The sequence below is a fragment of the Sinocyclocheilus rhinocerous genome, unplaced genomic scaffold, assembly GCF_001515625.1.
Source record: "Sinocyclocheilus rhinocerous isolate Xijiao unplaced genomic scaffold, SAMN03320098_v1.1 scaffold1046, whole genome shotgun sequence".
In the NCBI taxonomy this organism is placed as follows: domain Eukaryota; kingdom Metazoa; phylum Chordata; class Actinopteri; order Cypriniformes; family Cyprinidae; genus Sinocyclocheilus; species Sinocyclocheilus rhinocerous.
The window spans coordinates 323,792-345,802 of NW_015646218.1; the positions used below are offsets into that span (position 1 = coordinate 323,792).

Consider the following 22,011-nt stretch of genomic DNA (forward strand, 5'->3'; position numbering starts at 1 on the left):
GATTTTCTTTTTAAATTATTACTTATTCAGCAAGGATGTATTTAATTGATCAAAAGTGACATTAAAAACTTTAACATTATTATAAAATATATTTCAAATAAATGCTGTTTTATTTGAACATTCTATTAATCAAATAATCTTGAATGTATCTGTTTTCAGCATTAATAAAACAAAAGAAATGATGCTTGATTGCCAAATCAGCATATTATTTTTTTTCCTTCCCAGGCATAAATTACATTTTAAAATATATTAAAATAGAAAAATTTATTTTAAATTTTAATAATATTTCACAATATTACTGTATTTCAATATTTCTGTATTAAATGCAGACTTGGTCAGCATAAAAGTCTTCTTAAACAAACATTAAAAAACTTTTTGAGCTATAAAATATAATATAATATAATATAATATAATCAGGGTTTGAAATTAACTTTTTCACTCACCAGCCAATTTGGCTACTAAATTTTTAAGTTACCGGCCATTCATAATTTCTACTAGCCAAAAAAATTAAACAAATAAATTATGAAAAAAGAACTTCCTCAAGAAATTAATTAGTAAACATAATTTACGAAAGGTAACCCGCCAAATTGGCTAGTGATTTGACAGCGTATAATATAATATAATATAATGTAATATAATATAAAAATGTATAATGTATAATGTATAATAAGTCTGTTTCATGCTTATAAGAACTCTTAAAAAAAGAAATACATATATAAATCAGTTGGTCACTGGCAAAACATTTACTATAACGTAATGAACTATTTTTGATGTGGCTTGCAAAAGCATTTTGTCTGTCAGTGGAGACCGATGCTTTTTGGCAGTAGGATGGTGGAGTCTTGCCATCTTCCAGCAGGGGCACATGCTAACCAGCCAAACCCTGGACCCTTGAATTCTCTTGTTTCTCTTTGACTTTTTCTACAGTGTTTCTCAATTGTGACTTACTTGCTGTTTTCAACATCCATTGCTAGATGTTAGTTTCAACAAACTATATATATGTTGAAAAATAGAAAGTGAAATATGAATTTTATGAGTTTCTTGAAAATGATTTATGAGTCAATCAATACTTTCTCCTAACCCAGAGCCTGGGGCCAACTCTTATTCTCTATTAGAAATGACCAGTCACTGGTACTCACAAACACCAAAACAACTAGCAGCATACTGAACACGTCCCGTCACCTCTATCCCTGAGACACGTGACCACAAACACAAGCGTGTGTGACGGAGAAAGTTTTTATTACTGGCCAGGAGTCAGTGCAGCTGTTTTTTATAGATAGCACTGCAGGTCGATATGTTTACCAAGAGCCACCAGAGCAGAAAATAATAAAATGCTGCGAGGCAAACTGGAATGTGGCTTGAGCTTCATGTCCTAGAGCAGAGGAGTCAGTCCAGAAACACATATTCACTCAAAGGGGTTTGCTGGGACGGCCCAGAGCTGACTGAGATCCAAAGATCTCTTGATAGCAGGCTTGCTTTTAAATGCATGTTGTTAGGCCCCGTGTCCACCAAAGTGTTTTTTCCTGAGGTTAGCGTATTTTTTCAGTTGTTTTCAATGGGAGCGCCACGTTTTTTAAAACGCCAGGAGCGTGCCGAGCGCTGAGTGTCTTTTTTGCGCTGAGTGTTCGGGTGTTTTTTTCTCAGTGCCGAGAGTTGAAGAATGTTCACCTTTGGATAAAATGCAGCGCTTATCACTATCACTTTTGAGTCAGCCGTCCAATCAGAGTGGAGGAGGGGCGGGACAAATGCCACTCCGACCAACTGTCACACATTCTGCTTGTACTACGACTAAACAACAATGGAGGAGACGACGTTAATATTGCTTCTCTCTGAGTATTCATGTCTGTACTAGAAGGGATTCCCGAACTGCTACGAATATTGATATGAACAATAATTCTTTTAATATTTCATTCAAGATGCGTCTGCCACATTACTTCTGCTGTTATTCAGTATCATAGGAACCACAGTGTCTCAACTGAAAAAAACCCCCGCTGCTCTGCAGAAGTGCTCTCAAGCGCTCACAGCTGGACGTTTTCAGCAGAGTGCCTGGCGTTTTCAGCTGGCTAAAAACGCTTTGATGGACATGCAGCCTTATTGTTGGCATGGCGTAGGTGCTTTGCTGAGCAGTCACCAACATTTATACCAGAGAAAACGTGATGTTACTGATTGTAATCTGTTGCAGCTACTATCACTTTTTCTGGACAGAAAATACTGTTGACTTATGTTCTGCACAATGACGCACAAAGAATTTAGTAAAAATATCCCCTCTCCATTTATAAATGCCATCTGTCAAGCAGACTGTAGTTTACGACATACAAAATCATAAGAAAATGATTTGCCAGTCTACACCTCAGCATCCTCTCGATGATGACTGTGGTGGGCCTCTTCATCAGAACCATCACTCTTGGATCTTGGCTGAAATAGATGTGGCCTTGCTCCAGAATTGGATTGTCCATTTTCTTTATCATCACCTTCCGACACTTGGCGATAAATCTTTTCAACTGACTGTAAAGTATCTTCTTTGCTGTCAAGTGTGGTTGGTCTGGTCTGTAACATAATTTACAAGCTATTTTTAAAAAGTGGTGTTGTCCCATGCATTCCAAAATATCTGATTTGAATTAACTCTCTAACCACGTGTTGATGATTACCAAACAAGAGGTTTAATCAGGCTGACCTAATCTCAGCACTATTCAAATGTTATTATAACTCTGGTTTATACTGTAACTGGGTGCTTTCGTGTTTGTGTGTTGTATAGATGATGCTGGATGGAGCTGTGGACTCATATGTGATTCAAAACCTGAGTCCTTTTACAGAGTATAAGGTGTCACTGTCAGCCATCTATAAAGACGAAACGGAGAGCAGCGTTGTGGTTGTGCTCGAGAATACATGTAAGACCTGCAGTAATGTTGTTTAAATGTTTAACGCCAACCAGCTAATTCACATCATATCAAACTGACTAATTGTTTTTTTGTTTTGCTTTGCTTTGTTTTTGTTTGTTTGTTTTTTTGTCCTTTGTTGTTGATTTTTTTTTACTTTTTGCTTTGCTTTTTATTTGTATTTTTTGTTTGGTTTTTTGCTTTACTTTGTTTTTGTGTTTTGGTTTTGTTTTGCCTTGCTTTTTTGTTTGGTTTTGTTTTGTGTTGTTTTTCTTTTTTTTTATTGCAGTGGGCTGGACCACAGAAGTTCCCACCACTTTCCCCTCCACTACAGCATGTAAGAAAAATATGACTTTATCCTGCTGAAATTTGAACATTGGATTGATGGGTAGATTAAGTTGATCTGTATCATCTAGTTGTTCATCTGGGAGTGAGTAACCTGTGGGTGGATGAGGAGACCCCCTTCAGTATGCAAGTGAACTGGGAGGTGCTGGACTCAGACGTGGACCAGTTCAAAGTGACATATGTCAGTGCAGACCGCACAGAAGAGACAGTGAGTAAACATAACCACAGCACACAGACATCCATAACTAATGTTAATATAACAACACAAGAGCGAGCTCACTCTGTCATCGTCATCTTTCTGTCTTCTAGAACAGTTTAGCTCCACTCTCTTTTCTGAATCAGAGTGCATAAAGAGGGCAACATACACTTGTCTTATTTGTGTCCCAGTGAGGCTGTTATTTCATAAAGCTACCTATATTGCTCTTGCGCTATAAAAATATAAGGGAAAAATGTATTACCTCTGTGCTGTTAGACTGCAGGCTGATCATATTCCTCTGGGTAAGTGAAGTTGAATGATGCAGCTCTGCTGCTTGTGTTATCTGTTGCAAGGACATGTCTTGCTCAAAGTGACCTTTTTAAATGCATGTCCCTGTACTGGAACCCCCTTTGTCTTATACTACAGTGATTCCTGATGTGCAAAATCATATGGTGAGGAATCGCAGGGAGTTAATTAAAACACAGCCACTCTTCTGATGTGGGAATCTGCTGTTTTTGTGGCACTATAGGCTAACTTTGCTGCAACTTGATCTAGCACGGTTAAGATCTTTCATGGCGTAACGTTTAATTCAAACTCTGTGGTGACTCGTCGCCCCTAACTGTACAGAATATCAACCTCTCCACATTTGTAATTCTCGTGGAGAATCATTGGGGGTCAAGCTATAAAGGAGATGGAAAAGGGAGATGGGACTGGGAAAAATGAATTTCCATTATCTTTTCAAGTGCCATTTAGGTCACTGAGCAAAATGTGAGAAGAGGGAGAGAACATCTGAGAGAGCTAGTAAAGGAGATCACACCTCATTTGAGGGAAAGTTCCAGCAAAGTTTATAAAGAGAGACGATCTCCTGCATATAGGTTTCAGCACCACGGATTGGTGGACAGCTCCGCTAATGAGAGTTGTTCTGCAGCAGGACACTGCACAGCAAAAACAGGTCTGAAACAGCAGGTGGTCAAACTCTACCTTCTTGACCATGGAGAACCACACCTGACTGATCAAAGGAAGTTAGAATTGTACATAATTTTCTGCACATAGTACCGTTCAAAAGTTTGCGGTCAATCTGATAAAAAAAATTAATAAAAATAAGTCAATATTTTTATTCAGCAAACATGAAATTGATCAAAGTATTAAAATAGAAAATAATAAAATTAAATAGTTATTTTGAATTGTAATATTTCACAATATTATTGGTTTTACTGTATTTTTTGCAAAAAAAATTACCAACCACAAACGTTTGCACAGTAGTGTATTTTTAGCAAGTATGATTCAGTTTTATGTGTAAGACTGTATTAATAAGGAAAAAAAGTGCACCGAGTGCACATGCAGATATAAAAAATGTCACAGTATAAACTCTGAACATATTGTGCAGTCTGCTGTGGTAATTAATGATTTGATTCCACAGTTTTTATTTAGTGCCTGTGCTGGGCAAAAAATATAGAAATCATTACTTTTAATATACAAACATCCAATAATTTAATATTCAAAAACCCAGTAATTTAATATAAAATGTAAAACACATACACTTAAAATGTTGGCAATTAGGAACCTTTACTTTTTCAATAACCTCTTAATCTTTGCATGTGTAACATTCACAAACTACTTATTTTCATTTGTCTTATTTGTAGTCTGTCCATTGATAGTACTCTCACACAGAGGAAGCCACTCCACATAATGCAACCCAACATTTCATTATCAACAAGCAATGGACTGCCATGATTTTGTGTGTGTGTGTGCGTGTGATTAATGGTGTGTCTGTGGTGAATGACTGCAGTGATTGGATGCTGGCTACAGAGCTGAGTGCTGGCTTTCTTGATTTTCATCCAGCTCCCTAAAGTTCAGTACACAGATTTCTAGTCTTTTGGCTTATACTCAGAGTAGCTTTCATGAGAGCTGATCAAACACTCAAATATTTGGAATTGTTTCTCTATACTGTTTGGCATTTTCTTTATCCTTGACAATCATTCCTTACACTAGCAGTCATTGCTCTCCTCCTCCTACATACCATGCTGTGTGAAAGTAAGTGCACCTCATGAAAAATAGAATGCTTTTTTGGAAAAAGTTAGTATAAACTTACATTTATCACTACTGTACATCAGTTCATACTGTTTAATATTACAACAAGGTGCACCAGAGCTGACTGAGCCCCTCAGAAAAAAAGTTGTTGAGGCGTATGAGTGTGAAAAATAGATTTAAAGCTATTTCCAAGCTGTTTACAATCCATCATTCCACTGTACGTACAATAATGCTTCTGGAAATGCTTCAAAAATGCTTCAGGAGGTCAACCATTAAAAAGGGCTGTCCAAATATAGTCTATATGGGAGGTCAGCAAAGACGAAGCCTCTGCTCTCCAAAAAAGAACTGAAGTTTGCCAACTGATACCTACATGAAGAACTTCTAGACAAATGAGTCAAAGTACAGATTTGAGCATTTGAGAATGAGAAACACATACCCACAAGCACAGTAGTGGAAGTGTTGTGGTTTGAGGGTATTTTGCAGCTTCGGGGTTGCAAATAGCGTCGTAAAACTAACCATGAATTCCACATTATACCAAAGAGTGCTTGAGGACACCATGAGGCCATGGAAAAAAATTGAAACTGAACTGTACATGGAACCGTACATTTATTTAATTATTTCAGTATTCCTTTCAGCACAATTAAGTTCAAAGCCAAAGTCTAGATTGCGGTACAACAGAATGGCTGTGATGATACTTGTACAATCAGTGTAAGAGCCTGATGGACAATTATAAGAAACACCTACAAGAAATTATTCCTGCCAAAGGGGGCAAATGCACCTATTTATTATTATTATTATTATATATTTAATCTAGAGTATACGCTCTGCACTTGCGTGAGAGAACATAACTCTCCCATACCAGCAGCTGGCAGTAGTCTGTATTCGGCATTCAAACAGGGAAACCGGAAGAGCTGGAACTGTGGATATACAAAGCAAGCAGCATTCATTGCGTTCATTCGCAGCCTGTAAACCATTGTTTACACCAGCCATGCTCTTTACTGACGGATTTGTGTAGCTTTTTTCAATCATTTCTGCTAAGTTGCAAATGGCACTGGCATTGTCAGCCCTTGGGCTTCCTGTTGTGTATAAAGAAAGAAACAAATGGATAGAATGACAACAAGTGTCTGTGTGTTCTGTCTTTACTCCGTCATTGGATAGCCAATTGTAGTTCTCTTTCTCGCCGACGAGCTCCACTGCTGATTCGATATGCAGAATCGGCTGAAAAAAAGCTGACGGCATCTGACTAGAGCCAACGATGTGGAACATGCCGAAAAAACTAAAACCACTCGACATTGCCTGATGGCCGACCGTCGGCTTGGTGTGTCGGCTTTATGCTCACCAAGGCTGCATTTTTTTGATCAAAAATATTTGTAAAACAATAATATTGTGAAATAATATTACAATTTAAAATAACTATGTTATTTTAATACATTTTAAAATGTAATTTATTCATGTGATGGAAAAGCTGAATTTTAAACAGCCGTTACTCCAGGCTTCACAGAATCATTCTAATATGCTAATTTGGTGCTCAAGAAAAAAATAAATCTTTATTTATCAGTGTTGAAAACAGTTGTGCTGCTTAATATTTTCATGGAATTTTGAATAGAAAGAATTTATTTATTTTTTTTAATATAAATGTTTTGTAATACTGTAAAAGTTCATACTGTCATTTTCAATCAGTTTATTACATCATTGCTGAACAAAAATATTAATTTCGTTAAAAAAAAATCAAAGTAAAATTTGTATTATTATTTGTTAAAGGTAGGGTAGGTGATTATACCACTTTCTCTTATTGATACTGTCCAAATGAAGTTCCACTTGATATCCCCACATGTATTGAAAGAAAAGACAAAACTTTCTGAGGTGTATTTACTTTTTTACAGCTCTGTATATGCACATATGCTAATTAAAGTCATTATATACTGACTCTAATACTAAACATTCACCATTTCTGTATTATACATTTGTAAATGATTTACTTCCATTATAAAGCTGTTTTCCACATAGAGACCTCAAGGACATTTGGTCCTCGCAGAGAAAGCAAAACGCATCCACACCCACACCATGCTTTGTCTGGTATTGAATATTCTCCTCTTTTCCAGGTGTTAGTCTCGGGAAACAGAAGAAGCGTGACCCTGCAACCTCTCCTCTCAGACACAAGGTACAAGATCACTGTGACCCCTTTTTATGCAGATGGAGAGTCCACAGCTCTGGCCATGGCCTCAACTGGCAAAACAAGTGAGTATGAATGAACAAATGCTGCGGGAGTCATAATAAACGAAATACATTATGGGTACTTCTCAAACCCTTTCAAAACAGATGCAGTTATGATACTTACATATTACTTTGGCATAATTGTATAGTTGTATAGTTTTGAGTTGTCTCCTAGCTCCCTTTTTAGAATTCATAAAATGAACACGTTGTTAACACACAACCCTGCTCAGCTGATTTGAAATATTAAAAACGCCAACAACTCACACTTACTAAATGTTTAGCATGTTCTTATGCAGCATTAGGAATATTTAGTGTCTAGTTATGCAGAACGACCTGGGTTCAATTCCCAGGCTGAAATAAATGAATTTTTAATTCTGTCTTAATAAATCAAGTACAAATGCAACACTATGCCATTCATTGTATTAACAGGAGCGTGATCTCATTTAGTTCCATGTTAGTTAGTGATTTCACTGAGTTAATTAATTTGACCTTAAAGCAGTGATGAACTTGGCACTACCTGAGGCAGATTAAATTCTAATCTAACTAATCGTGCGTTAAAAACATACCTGCTTTTTCCCTGTTTTAAGCTCAGTGAACCAGAATGTAACCCCCAAGTTAGTTTTACACAATAGTTTTTTTCTTATGGGACATCTTTTGACTCTCAATTCTAAATTTGCATAGTAGTATTGTTCATCTCTTACTAATTTCCCGTTTGTCTTATGAACGACATTCCTGATTGTTTTATGTACCAGATATAGCGCTTATGAGCTGAAAATAGATCCTCTTACATCACAGCACTGAGATATAGTTTATACTCACTGCATTTTGAAGTTGGACGGTCAGTCAATGAAACATTTTACCTATTAATAAGCATAATAAATCTTATGTATCCCAGCCCTGGTATTCTTACTCTAATGAACTGATCAAACCCGCCTGCTTTCCTCTGATGGGATTGATTATCTACAACAGGGGTGCCCAAACTCGGTCCTGGAGGGCCGGTGTCCTGCAGAGTTTAGCTCCAACCCTAATCAAACACACCTGAACCAGCTAATCAAGGTCTTACTAGGCCTACTAGAAACTTCCAGGCAGGTGTGTTGAGGCAAGTTGGAGCAAAACTCTACAGGACATCGGCCCTCCAGGACCGAGTTTGGACACCCCTGATCTACAACTTTCTCCCAGTGATCACCTTCAAATTACAGCCCAGTGTCTGATTAGAAATGCTAATGTCACCTCACACTGAACTTGAGATCAGATGTCTGATAGTTGTCTTGGAAAAACCTTTGCCCTTGTTTCTGATTGAGGTTGAGGTTGAATTAATTATGAGTGGGGTGATATTCTCGGCGGAGGAGTGGTAATTATGTGAAAACAGAGACTTTTCTAAGAGAATGCTAGGAATTCAGGGTAGAACTACAGCCTGTAGCAATGAATAAATAAACAAACACTTGAATTTCTTTATCAATATACTGATTGATTGATTGATTGATTGATTAATTTACAATACTAAAGTTTGGGGCTAGTAAGATTGTTATTTAATTTTTTCAAAGAAATGAATGCATTTATTCAGCAAGGATACAGTAAATTGACTTTTACATTGTTAAAAAATATATACATTTCAAATAAATGTTATTTTTTTGAACTTTGTATTTATTAAAGAATACTGAAAAAAAATCTATCACAATATGCACAAAAATATTAAGCAGCATAACGGTTTTCAACATTGATAATGATAAGAAGTGTTTCTTGTGCACCAAATTGTGATGTTAGAATATTTTATGAAGGATCACGTGACATTGAAGACAGGAATAATGACTGCTGAAAATTCAGCTTTGCCATCACATGAATCAATTACTAATAATTAATTAATGATTTATTTTGAATTGTAAGAATATTTCACAATATTACTGTTTTTACTGTTTCTTTGATCAAACAAATGCAGGCTTAGTGGGCATAAGAGACTTTCAAAAACATTAAGAAACTTTACTGACCCCAAACTTTTGAATTGTATTTTTTTTAAATAATTTATTAATTGTTTATTATTAATTAATTTGTTTATTTATTCTTTTTTTTTTTTATACCTGAACATTTTAATGATACAGCATATTGTGCAATTCAAATCACATAAGATTTTATGAAGTTCAATTAACCAGCAATTGACATTAAATAACCACATTGCAAATACTAATCATGATCTTCTGTCTTCTGATTGGTTAGTTCCACTTTCTGGACCCAGTAACCTAAGGGTGTCTGATGAATGGTATAATCGCTTCCGCATCAGCTGGGACAGCCCTCAGTTCCCTACTATGGGTTACAGAGTCATCTACCAGCCCATCTCTGGTATACACACACACACACACACACACACACACACACACACAGACACACGGGCATTCCTATCATCATGGTGCAATTCATAATGAAGTTTGTGTAATGGTTTTTATACTGTACAAACTGTACTTGCTATCCCATTTACCCTACCCCTACCCCTAAACATTTTAATAATAAAAAAAAAAAGCTTAATTCAGAAAGGTTTATAAATTTGTTTCCTCATGGAGAACAAAAAAAAAAGCCCCCACAAGGTCAACATTTACTGGTATTACTATACTTGTGGGGACATTTGGTCCCCATAATGTAGGGAATACCAGTACACACACACACACACACTTATCATAACCCTCCACAGTCTATCTGCTCATGAATGGATGTCTGTACGATCCCATGTAAATGTGCTGCATAATTCAGCATTAGATTCCAGACATACTGGTACATGAAGTATGCAAATAACTTTAGCAAAAAAGTCTTGAGACTCTGGAGACATATATAGACGGGTAGGATGAATAATTAGCAGCTTGTTTGAAAGGGCATTAAATGTAGGTTGAGATACTCTCTCCACGTCTGCTGCTCTGATCATGAGTGTTCTTCCATCTGCAGTCTGAGATTCGACTGTAAACAGAAGCACTAATGTGGCTGCAGCACACCAGAGGGAAAAATATAACACTCCTCTGTTTTCCACTGAAGTCCAGCCCAATAAATTCCTTTATATGATCTTAAACTCCCATCTGCGGTGGAGAGAAATGGCTTCTCCACCTACATTTAATGCCCTTCCAAACTGCTCCCAACAGCTGCTAATAATTCATCCCAGCACCGGTCATTTCTACTGTCCAGAACTCATTTTCTATGTCTGTGTGTGTTGTTGAAGGGGAGGGTTCACTTATTCTCATATCATTTCACATCTAGTTTTCCCAGTCTTTGTGATGGTTATAGTGTAATGCTATGATTTTAAGTGTCTGTGAAATCCACCTACTCCTTTCCTGTGTCTTTTTTTAGTTAAGTCTGTGATTTTGATGTAGAGAGGCCTCATATGTATAGATGTTTAGTTTGTGAGGGCCAGAAAATAGCACTTTAGTTTTTGGAGTTTGTTCCTATGAGGTATGAATGTTGAAAAAACAACAACAACAACAACAAAATGTTTTTGCTTAAAGGGACATAAAATGTAAAATAATTTTAAAGAATTGAATGTACTAAATACAATAGACATACTTAGACATTCACAGCCCAAACTCCCTTCCCAGTCCACCCAGAATATTTAGTAAGCTGCAAAAACATGTTGTTCAGAATTAAAGGGATGGTTCACTGAAACAAATTATTTGTTTCATAGTCAAATCTTTTCAAAGACTCAGTCGATCAAGTTCACAAACCTGTCTGATTGATTCATTCATGAATTGAGCTTGAGTTGAGTTGCTAACTCAATAACTCAGTGATCCGGTTGACTCATTAGAAGGGAAGATTTCCAATGAATAACGATGTAAATTCTGTAAGGAACATACAAAAATGTAGCGCCATTTGAAATTTTTCCCTTCAGAAGACTTGAAATATAGTACACGTACAACCTATGGGGTCAGTAACATTCATCCTAGAAGAATCCTAGAAGAAATGAATCAGTTTCCACAAAAATATTAAGCAGCACAACTGTTTTCAACATTGATAATGATAAGAAATGTTTCTTGAGCACCAAATCAGCATATTAGAGTGATTTCTAAAGGATCGTCTGACACCGAAGACTGAAAACTGTTATTTTAAATTGTAATAATATTTTACTGTATTTTTACTGTATTTTTAAAATAATAAACACAAATAAACACAAAAAAAATCTTACCAACCTTAAACTTTTGAATGGTAGTGTATCTTGTGGACCATTTTATATTTATTTTTTTTGTTTTTTTTGTATTTTTGAAGCTTGAAATCTTCAGTTCCCATTTATTGTGCAAGGAAAATAATAAATAATTAAAATTTTATTTCATTTTGTGTTTCACAGAAGACAATCAGTCATGTAGGAACAACATGAGAGTGACTAACTGCTGACAGATCATTTTAATATATAATTTTTAGGTGAAATAATCATGTAACATGAGCTAAACTACTGTCTTTCACAATCAAAATAGTAGTCATTTACATATAGCATTTTTAATTGTATCAATAGTAAAAACAACTGATTTAAAACTACATTACAACTTGACTAATATTATAAGTGTTATAATATTATAAGTGTACTTCCAGGGAAAAAAGCTAATAACGGCCCTTTAAATAGTTAACTTTTTTTTACACATTTTTCCTGTAAGGTTGCTGCGATTGTTTTCAGCTCTTGTCTCGCTCTGTGCGCAGTGCCAGGTCCGGCTCTAGAGACGTTTGTAGGGGATGATGTGAACACCCTGCTGATTCTCAATCTGTTGAGTGACAAGGAGTACAGCGTTCAGGTCATCGCCTCCTACACCACCGGCTCCAGCCAACCCCTCACCAGCAAGGGCAAAACATGTGAGTCTCTGCACAAATACACACCTAAACATAATTATCTAGTACACACGAATCTGCACGCTGCCCAGCGTGAGATCTCTACACTATTCCCAACAGCCCACCATCATTTTGCTGCACCATCACATCAGATTCACAGATGTAATTTGCCTCCTGTGTGATCATCCTTGCTAATACTGTTTCTTGATAATATGCAACAGCGATAATATCGCTATGTAAGCGGACTGGCGAGAACTGCCCCTTTTGTCTGTTAATGAAACTTGAAGGTGCTCTTTGATAGGCAGCCAGCTACACATATATCAATATTCAGACAGACAGCTCCAGTAATGACAGTCCTTTGCATATAAATTTGATATCGCCAGGTACATCACAAAGTAATACCTGTTTTAGCGATTCTCATCAAAAAGCAAACAGATTATGTTTTCTCAGGAAGTGCTGAGGCCATCCATCAGAGCACCGTGGTGTCACCATGCCAATATCCGTCACCACGGTCTTGTAGTCAGATAAACAGGCACAATGCTTACAACACCTGCAACTGACAGAGCGCTATCTCAGAAAAAAAAACATTTCTTATATCATAATATATAACAGGAAGCTAAGGCATGTTATATAAAATATCTGTCATCAGGGTTCTTCCTGTTACTTCCACAATCAAGGGTGTAAACAATACTGAGGTATTTTATGTAAGTTTAAGTATGAGTGTTAAGATTTCTTTAATTAAATCATTGCCTTTTCAAGTTTAATCATCACACCAGAGTGTATTGTGACTCCTAATTTTTGGCCCCGAATTATAGACCTCTTGATAATATATAATACGATTTTTTTATACTATTTTAGATATTTATGACTTTTCATTACTTTAAATGTCCAATATCCCCCCCCCCACCCTAAGGCTTTTTAAGTACACAGAACGTACATTTTATTTTCAAACGTACTCGTAAATACATTTGTACATTTTTTTACACATTTTATAGTTACACATATCTATTTTTAGTCACAAATGTGAGTGAAATGCTTTATATAATATATTTTTAGATATTATAATGTTTTATATTGATTATGCCAAAACAGTTAAGTGAAAGTATTTAGGCGACGTAATTAAAAGTAAAATCTAAATACGTATTTATGCTATACTATACTATGCTATGCTATGCTATGCTATGCAATGCTATGCTATGCTACGCTACGCTACGCTATACTATACTATACTATACTATACTATACTATACTATGCTATGCTATGCTATACTATAAAATGGTACTAAATTTGACGTGTAACAATTCAGGATGTTTGATACAAATATTGATGTGCTCTAAAGCCTTTCATAGTCAGAATATTGAGAAAATTATAATTGAATTGATTTTTGAAAAGTTTGTGCAACAAAGGAACTTGTTATTAAAATTAATATAATAAAATCTAATATAACAAATTAATGAAAAAAAAAAAAAAAAGATTTTACTTTTAATTATTTCCCCTAAATACTTCGTAATTTCACTTACTGGTTACCCAGTAAACTGTATCTGGCTTTTAATTCAACGTTTAACATATAAATAGTTTAATAATTAAATAAATAATGTTTGAAGCAGATGTATTTAAAAACCTGGTGTACTTTTGTATTCAAATTAATTAAATAATTAAAGTTTTTATGCGCTTCTAAATCATTCGAATTAGGAGCATATGTGCTCCTTGGGGAAAAAAAGTAAGCGTCAAGCCCTGATATATATATATATATACTGAGGGTCTAATTGTAAAAGATTATCATGTTTTTTTTTCTTAGAAATGTAATTGTAAGTATTTAGTTAGTAGTCCAGTAGTGCAAAATTACCCCAAATAATACTTAAATATAGTTATCAAGTACAATTACTATACAAGTATTTTACACGCACACACAGTTTCCTTCAAATTAGATTAGTGATGACTGAGCAGAATCTAGCTAGAGACAGTTCACTAAAGGATAAAGACTACCGACACAAAAAGTCTGACACATTGCCAAGGGTGTCGTGCCTTTTTTTAGGGGTCACTTGTGGCAGTGCTGCCTCACTTGGTGAAAGAAAACACATGACCAAACAAAAAATATATATTATGTGGAAAATCTTAATAAATGTTAGTCAAGTTTGTATGTATTATAATTTATATATTTTTATTTATGTAGCCTAGCAAAATTGCAGCTAATCAAATAATAGTGACACAGCACACAGCACTTTTTACATACCATAATCTTGCTTACTTTATTATTATAAATTATACCACATACACTTTTTTGGAAGTAGCATTCAGAGTCCATTTGGCTCACAAATCTAAAAGGGGCACATGCCGTCTCAGTTTAAATGAGCATGACACCTCTGCATGTCACAGATGTTATGACACCCCGATAGTGCCATTAAGCACGGACAAAACGTGCTAAAGGACTTCCAGTCAATCTCAGCTTCTAGCATGGGCGCTAATTCTTTTCACACTCTATGGCTGTCTGAGGAACCTCCCATATTGTCTCACCCTACATGACATCTGCATATCGCCTCCTCAATGGGGTCCATCAATTTTTCATACGTTTTCTGTTTGACCTTTGAATAATTGAATGCACAATAATGGATTTCCACCACCTTGTATTAGTACTATCAGCCAGAGGCCCTTTTTGCATGCATATAGTTCATTAAAATAGTTTATATAAGGAGGAAAGCTTGTCACATGCATTATTCAAAACCTTAAACGAATCACCACCACTGTGCCCCATATGTTTTGTGCACAGTCTCCGTTTTAATCTAAAATCTCCAAGTCTCAGACGCGACTGACATGATGTTCTGTTGTGTAGCGTGAATTTCAATGGACAGCTTGATTGCGTAAGTAGTTCCTTTTTAGGATCTGGCTCTCATATCAAGGCTCAAAGGAGGACAGTGTCCCACCATATGGAACTTTTCCAGTACAAGCAGACTTTGGGTTCGCCACAACTTTTGGCGTATAAAATGCGTGGGACTCCATTTGTTGCAACACGGCCACAATTGTGCTTCTGTTCCAAATACTACAAGCTCCAAAGATGAGTATTGTTTTGTGCGACTAATGTAGACCATGTGCTGTGGCTTGGGCTTGTGTTTTGCTGAACAAAAACGTGATAATTCCAAAATAAGTCTATTTTTTTGGCTTTTAAAAGAGTTTTCTTTCACACAGCACATTTTGTGTGGTTTGCACAAAGAGAAAAAGGAAAATAAAGAAAGAAATGGTTAAGGCCATTTGTGGCTTTTAAGTGGAGAGCGTATTTGTTAAGAATGCAGTTTGAACCTCTTGCTTTCCTCTCAGATGTGTTTTTCTAGCCATTAGGTTTGCCTGACTTGCAGTATTTAAAGAGTATCGCACAGAAATCTGACGAGATCAGAAATAGGGTTCTGGTTTCGAGAGAAGTGAAGCCTACAGGTTTTACCCCATAACCTGCAGCTCAAAGTAGCTGCTGGCAACCCTATGGCTCATTATCCATTACTGTAATACATGTGCTGCTTTTCATTTCAAAACATTAGACTACATTAGAGAAGCAACGATCAAGGCTTTGCTCTCACTACCCACCAGCGTGTACATTTCAAAGCTTTCCTACAGGTTTAGTACACTACTGTTCAAAAGTTTGGGGTCTGTAATTTTAAAAATAGTTTTGAAAGTCTTTTATGCTCACGAAGCCTGTATTTATTTAATCAAAAATTCTAATATACTGATTTGGTGGATAATGAAAAATAATAAGAAGTCATTTATTTTTACTATTTATTTATTTATTGTTTATTATCAATTTTGAAAACCGTGTCATTTTTTTATTAGAATTTTTTGTGGAAACCGTGATACTTTTTTCAGGATTCTTTGACGAATAGAAAGCTCAAAAGCATTTTTTAAAAAAAATAGAAATCTTTTGTAACATTGTAAATGTCTTTATAGTTACTTTTGATCAATTTAACACATCTTTTCTTATAAATAAATAAATAAATAAAACTTTTGCTGACCCCAAACATTTGTACGGTAGTTTATATAATGGATTCACATGTGTTACACTGATCTTCTTTCCAATGAAAATGTACTTAAAACAAGATCAATTTAACTAAGAAGCAACACTGCATAAGACATTAAAAGTTACATTTTAAATTAAAATGCTTTCCTCCTGGTCATAGCTTAAATGGATAGTTCACAAAACAAGAAAATTCTGTTATCATTTACTCACCATCATGTTGTTCCAAACCTGTATGACTTTCTTTCTTCTGCTGAACACAAAATAAGGTATTTTGAAGAATAATTTTTTTCATATAATGAAGGTCAATGATGTACAAAACAACATTGGACCCTGTTAACTTTCAGTGTATGGACAACCCCCCCCCCCATTGATTTTTCAAAGTATCTTAGTTTTGCTTTTCCACTAAATTCATCTTGTTTCAAGATATCTGTTTTCTTCTTCCCCTTGCAGTGTTTCTGGGGGTGAACAGTCTCAGCACATACCAGGTGCTCAGTAGCAGCATGTGTGCCCAGTGGCAACCTCACCGCCACGCCACCGTCTACAGAGTCGACATTGAGTCACTGCTCAGTGAGTGATACACACACACACACACACACACACACACACACACACACACACACATTGTTAATGCATTGCAGAACAAAGCCATAAGGTGGCTTCCTGTTTTGCAATATTGACATAAATTTCAGTTTCAGAGGTAATGGGATATTATGGCTCATTTCAGCACAGACCTCTGAGCCTCTGGGCTGTTCAACAAAACTCTTTTACTGTATGCATATTGCTCTGCTGGCGTGTGACATGGTTTCGATTCAAATTTAAAACAGCAGAGTCAAAAGCCCTTTTCCCGTTATTGCTTTTCTTATTCCTGCCTAATACTTCACCGGCCCAGCTTATCACGCAATCCTGGAAATCTTCTGTTCCCCTTCCAGCGTGTGACTGCTCAGATGGCTACCACAGCTCAGTGATGCTATTAAAACCAGATCCTGCCTGAAGTCCCAGTGTGTGTGTGCCTGTGTATGAAGTATTTGAATGACAGTTATTGCAGTTCTCAGAGAAACACTATAGAAGGGATATAGAAATCTTCAGTTATTTTTCAGTTTATTTTTAACTGTCAAATCCTGAAAATTTAATTCTCAAATGTTACCTGGGTTGATAATGACTTTCAGATCATAATCTAAAAATAATAAGTATAATTCTGGTGTTCAAATTCTGCCCTTGCTGAGATATAATCTTACTTTAACATTTAAAGTAATTTCCAATAACTACCTTTAAAAAAATTATAATACTTTTATCCAGCAAGGGTGCATTAAATTGACCAAAATGACATTAAAGACATTTAATATGTTACAGAAGATTTCTGTTTCAAATAAATGCTGTTATTTGAACTTTCTATTCATCAAAGAATCCTGGAAAAAATAAATCACAGTTTATTATGGTTATCATAAAAATATTAAGCTGTTGCACAAATGCTTTCAACCTTAATAATAATAAGAAATGTTCCTTGAGCACCAAATCAGCACATTAGAATGAAGGTTCATGTGACACTGAAGACTGGAGTAATGGCCACACAGAAATAAATTACATTTTAAATTATATTAAAAAAGAAAATAAATAGAAAATATTATTTTAAAATTGTAACAATCTAACACAGTCTTACTGATTTTACTGTATTTTTGATCACATAAATGCAGCCTTGGTTAGCATAAGAGTCTTCTTTGAAAAAAAAATGATAACGTAGAAATTCTGTCAAACTTTTATAAACTAAAAGTGAATGTAACATAATATAATGTAATATAATATAATACAATAATAATAGTTTAAATCAATCTGTTTTTCCAAATAAGAAAGATTTTTGTTAAAGTGGTGGAGAAAAAAGTTGTAATTGAAGAATAACGGAGACAGCTTATTACCCTGTAGTCATGGTAAACTATGCCTACGCAAAAATATATCAAAACTACTGCTGAAGTGTGTGAGAAGACGAAGTGTGAATATATGTGTATTTTGCAGTACTAAGATCCCCGCTGCCTTCCTTTTGGCGTTCTTCTAGTCAAATAATGTCCAAACTTTGGTAACCAGTAGGAACAGCGGATTCTTTATTTGCATCTTACTCATTGGGAGAATTTGGCTGTGGAATTTCAGCCACACATATGACTCTTCTGCACCGAGAGCTCATGGTGAAGTGAAGCGTTCCTGCGTGCAAATGCGAGGAAGGGGAGGAACTGTCCTGCTTGTGCCAGAGATGTGACTGGACTGAGAAGTGCAGTCTGTTGAAACAAACGCTTAAAGGAGGATAGATGTTTACTGAGCCGAGCCGGAGCGCTTGCCAGCTACTTTTCCATAGAGCGGGAATGTAATAGGCAAATGTCACATCCCATTGTTTGATCAGCTCCGCAATCAAAGCATGTCTGAGCAAGGGAATATTGTTGATCTTATTACCAAATTCCAATTTTTGCAGTCCACATTATCATTGGAAAATGACTTAATAAATCTTAATTTTTTGCATAATGCACTCCAGAGACTTTTTTTTTTAAGATCATGGTTGAAAAGAAGGTGCTTTGGGAAATATCTTATTAAAGAAAACCCTTTTCTTGTTTTTTTCTTATTTAATAGTGATATAATACTGCTTCTGAACAGCCCAGCCGGTTATATTCCCCATGGACGCAGCTGTTTAATGGCAGACAAATTAAGATGTATGAACCACGTCAAGCTGAATATTAATGTCTGTCATCACAAACAAAACAAAAAATCGATGGATAGATATGTAGAAAAAGAGAAAACCAGAAAGAAAAACAGTCGGCGTCAGCGAGAACACCTTCACATTTAGAAAGAAAAGAAATCGAAAAGAATGAAAATATTGGTTTCTTTCATTTAACCCAAGCTTTGGGCTGCTTATCATTCATTGGTTCACCCATTTCCCTGCAGTCTTCAGCCTCCGATTAAAACAATTAAAGACCTCTCCGTTGAACTTTATGGTCTGAATACAAGGTTACCCTTCCTGAGACCAAGCACTGATCATTTTCTCAGCTTTGGAAAATAATTACAGCTATGAAGGTGATAAATAGCAGTTCTGCTACCTTGTACCCTGGGATTTGAGTATTGCATTTCCTAAAACATGATTTACTCATAGTTCCCTTCATTTAAACGACCAGTTTGTGAGCAACAACACATGCCTGTTAAAAATAACAACACTTCGGCGAGCTGCTGTGGTGCCACTTCTGTCATTTCCAACTTCAGGCTTCGTTTATAGCCTGAGGACTTGAATGGTACTGTGTGATTAATTAGCACAATTGTTTGCTTGAGAACGCTGTTGTGATTGCATTTTATTTTATTTTGATTGTTGCTTGAATGCCAATCCTGCTGTTTTAACTTTTTTTTTCGCAGACGGTCAGAAACAGGAAGTGAGGGTCGGTGGTGGTGCATCTAGAGAGTGCTTCTTCAACCTTTCCCCCGACACCCAGTACAAGATCAGCGTCTACAGTCTTTTACAGGACACAGAGGGTCCTGCCGTCACCACAATGGCAACCACTGGTAAATACACTCTGATAACTATATATTTTGCATGGCAATAATAACTCTATAGACTTTTAATCAGGGTGCACACCATATTTAATTGTGAATGAATATGAGACTGTGAAGGATTGATTCTACGGTTGTCTATCCCATCATAACCTTGTAGATTAAATATGGACATCTGTCCTTAATAAGATTTACTGGGGTGTTAACTAAGGTTAGATGCTACACCTTTTTTTTTTTTTTCTGTAGCAGAAATGGGCTTCCATGAGACTGACTGAAGCATTCATAAACACAAAAATAATATAAAATATAAAAATAATAAAATTTTAACAGCTGAAAACCTAATTGCCATTTGCAACAAAAAACAAAGATGTCAATATGTGGCCTCATCAGATTTTATCAGCATTCTTTGATCATGATCCTCCTCCATAAATTATTTGGTCTTGTTTTCCTAAACATCTTTAAAATATGAAAAATTTGCTATCTCCATTGGCAAAGTCTTATTTTAAGTGATAATCTTAATGTAACTTTTAATTACTTCTTTCAAAATGTTCCCAGTTTACCTGAATTCACCCAATATATTATATATGACATACAGTATATTTGTTGGCATGTTTAGATATTTTTACTGGAAAACTCAATAAAGATAAAAATAATGATTAAGAGCATAATTTTGCAGTTTATGGGGATTGTTCACTGTACAAGTTTCAGTGTATATAACACACACGTTAGCGTGTCAATTAGGCGGTAGAAACACTTCAATGATGCAGGTCATTTCCAGCCAAGTACTGAAAACAACATCCTCCCTTGACCACATACACTCAATCACTGCCTGAGAAACAGACTGAACCACCATCAGTAGAGCAGTGTGTCCTATTTCTTGTACAATTGGATTTCCGTTGAGATCACAAATCTGATTGTGTGTGTGTAATAAAGTGCAGACAGCCAGGCCCTGCTCTGGTTTATGTGTTGTTTTGTTGTTTCTGCAGCTCCAGCACCCACCCAGCCACCGACCACACCACCCACCACGATCCCTCCTCCCACCATCCCCCCTGCCAAAGAAGGTAGGACACCAGTGTGGGAAGAACCGGCCTGTCTGCCATCGTTTTTCCCTGTTTGCTGGCCATGTCCCTATGTGTTGTGTGACCTTTCACTAACATACATCTCTGCTGACAGCTAACCTTTTCTTATTCTCGGAACCACTCCGCACTCAATAAATATGTCTGAGTCTTCCCAAAACATCTGATAAAAGCACACAGAACTTATTTAACCTCCTTATATAGATCGTTACATTTCAAAAAACTTTATAGTGGATATATTTGCTTCATTGTCTGGCCGAATGCTTATGGTGTTTAATGAATCATAAAGTAAGACCTGAATAATTTCTTGGCCTGAAACCGAATGCTTCTTTAGATTTATTTGTTACTTTTAGATGGCTTTATCTCTGGGCCTTTGGGTAGTCACCTAAAGGCTTTGCCCTGCATGTTACACATTACTCTTAATGAGGACAGGTCACATGGTAAAAGGTGAAACATTTTTTACCTTAAAGAGCTCATGAAATCAAAATGAGAGTTTTGTGGCTTTGTGTTTAGCTCTTGGACAAAAGTGTGATATGTCTCACAAACTTGCTGTTTTAATAAGCAATGAGTCAGTGCAAGAAATAAATAAGGGATTTTTATTAATCCCAGTGAGTCTAATGAGTCCGTTTACTTAAACGATTAGGTCAGAGTTGTTCATTTAGTACACTTTCTACATGTTACACTACTGTTCAGAAGTATGAGGTCAGTAAGATTTTTTAATGTTGTTGAAATAATTGTTTTATGATCATCAAGGCTACATTTTTTGATAAAAATAGAGTAAGAACAGTAATATTGTAAAATATTATTACAGTTTAAAGTAACTATTTTCTATGTTTAATATATTTTAAAATGCTATGTATTGTAGTAAAGCTAAATTTCCAGCAGCCATTAATTTGAAATCTTTTCTAACATTATAAATGTCTTTACTGTCACCTTTAATCAATTTAACGCATCCCTGCTGAAACCCCCCCCCC

General features: G+C 35.8%; 1 protein-coding gene across 1 annotated transcript in view; it reads left to right on the forward strand.

Annotated features, from left to right (window-relative positions):
* LOC107707159 (collagen alpha-1(XIV) chain-like) overlaps positions 1-22,011 on the forward strand; it is a 141,843-nt gene that overhangs the window by 56,912 nt on the left and 62,920 nt on the right. The window contains exons 16-24 of the mRNA XM_016511076.1: positions 2,753-2,885; positions 3,163-3,210; positions 3,290-3,426; positions 7,548-7,683; positions 9,871-9,993; positions 12,319-12,468; positions 16,896-17,012; positions 19,827-19,973; positions 20,948-21,022. Coding sequence (XP_016366562.1) covers positions 2,753-2,885; positions 3,163-3,210; positions 3,290-3,426; positions 7,548-7,683; positions 9,871-9,993; positions 12,319-12,468; positions 16,896-17,012; positions 19,827-19,973; positions 20,948-21,022 — 1,066 coding nt within the window. The remainder of the gene's footprint in view (positions 1-2,752; positions 2,886-3,162; positions 3,211-3,289; positions 3,427-7,547; positions 7,684-9,870; positions 9,994-12,318; positions 12,469-16,895; positions 17,013-19,826; positions 19,974-20,947; positions 21,023-22,011) is intronic.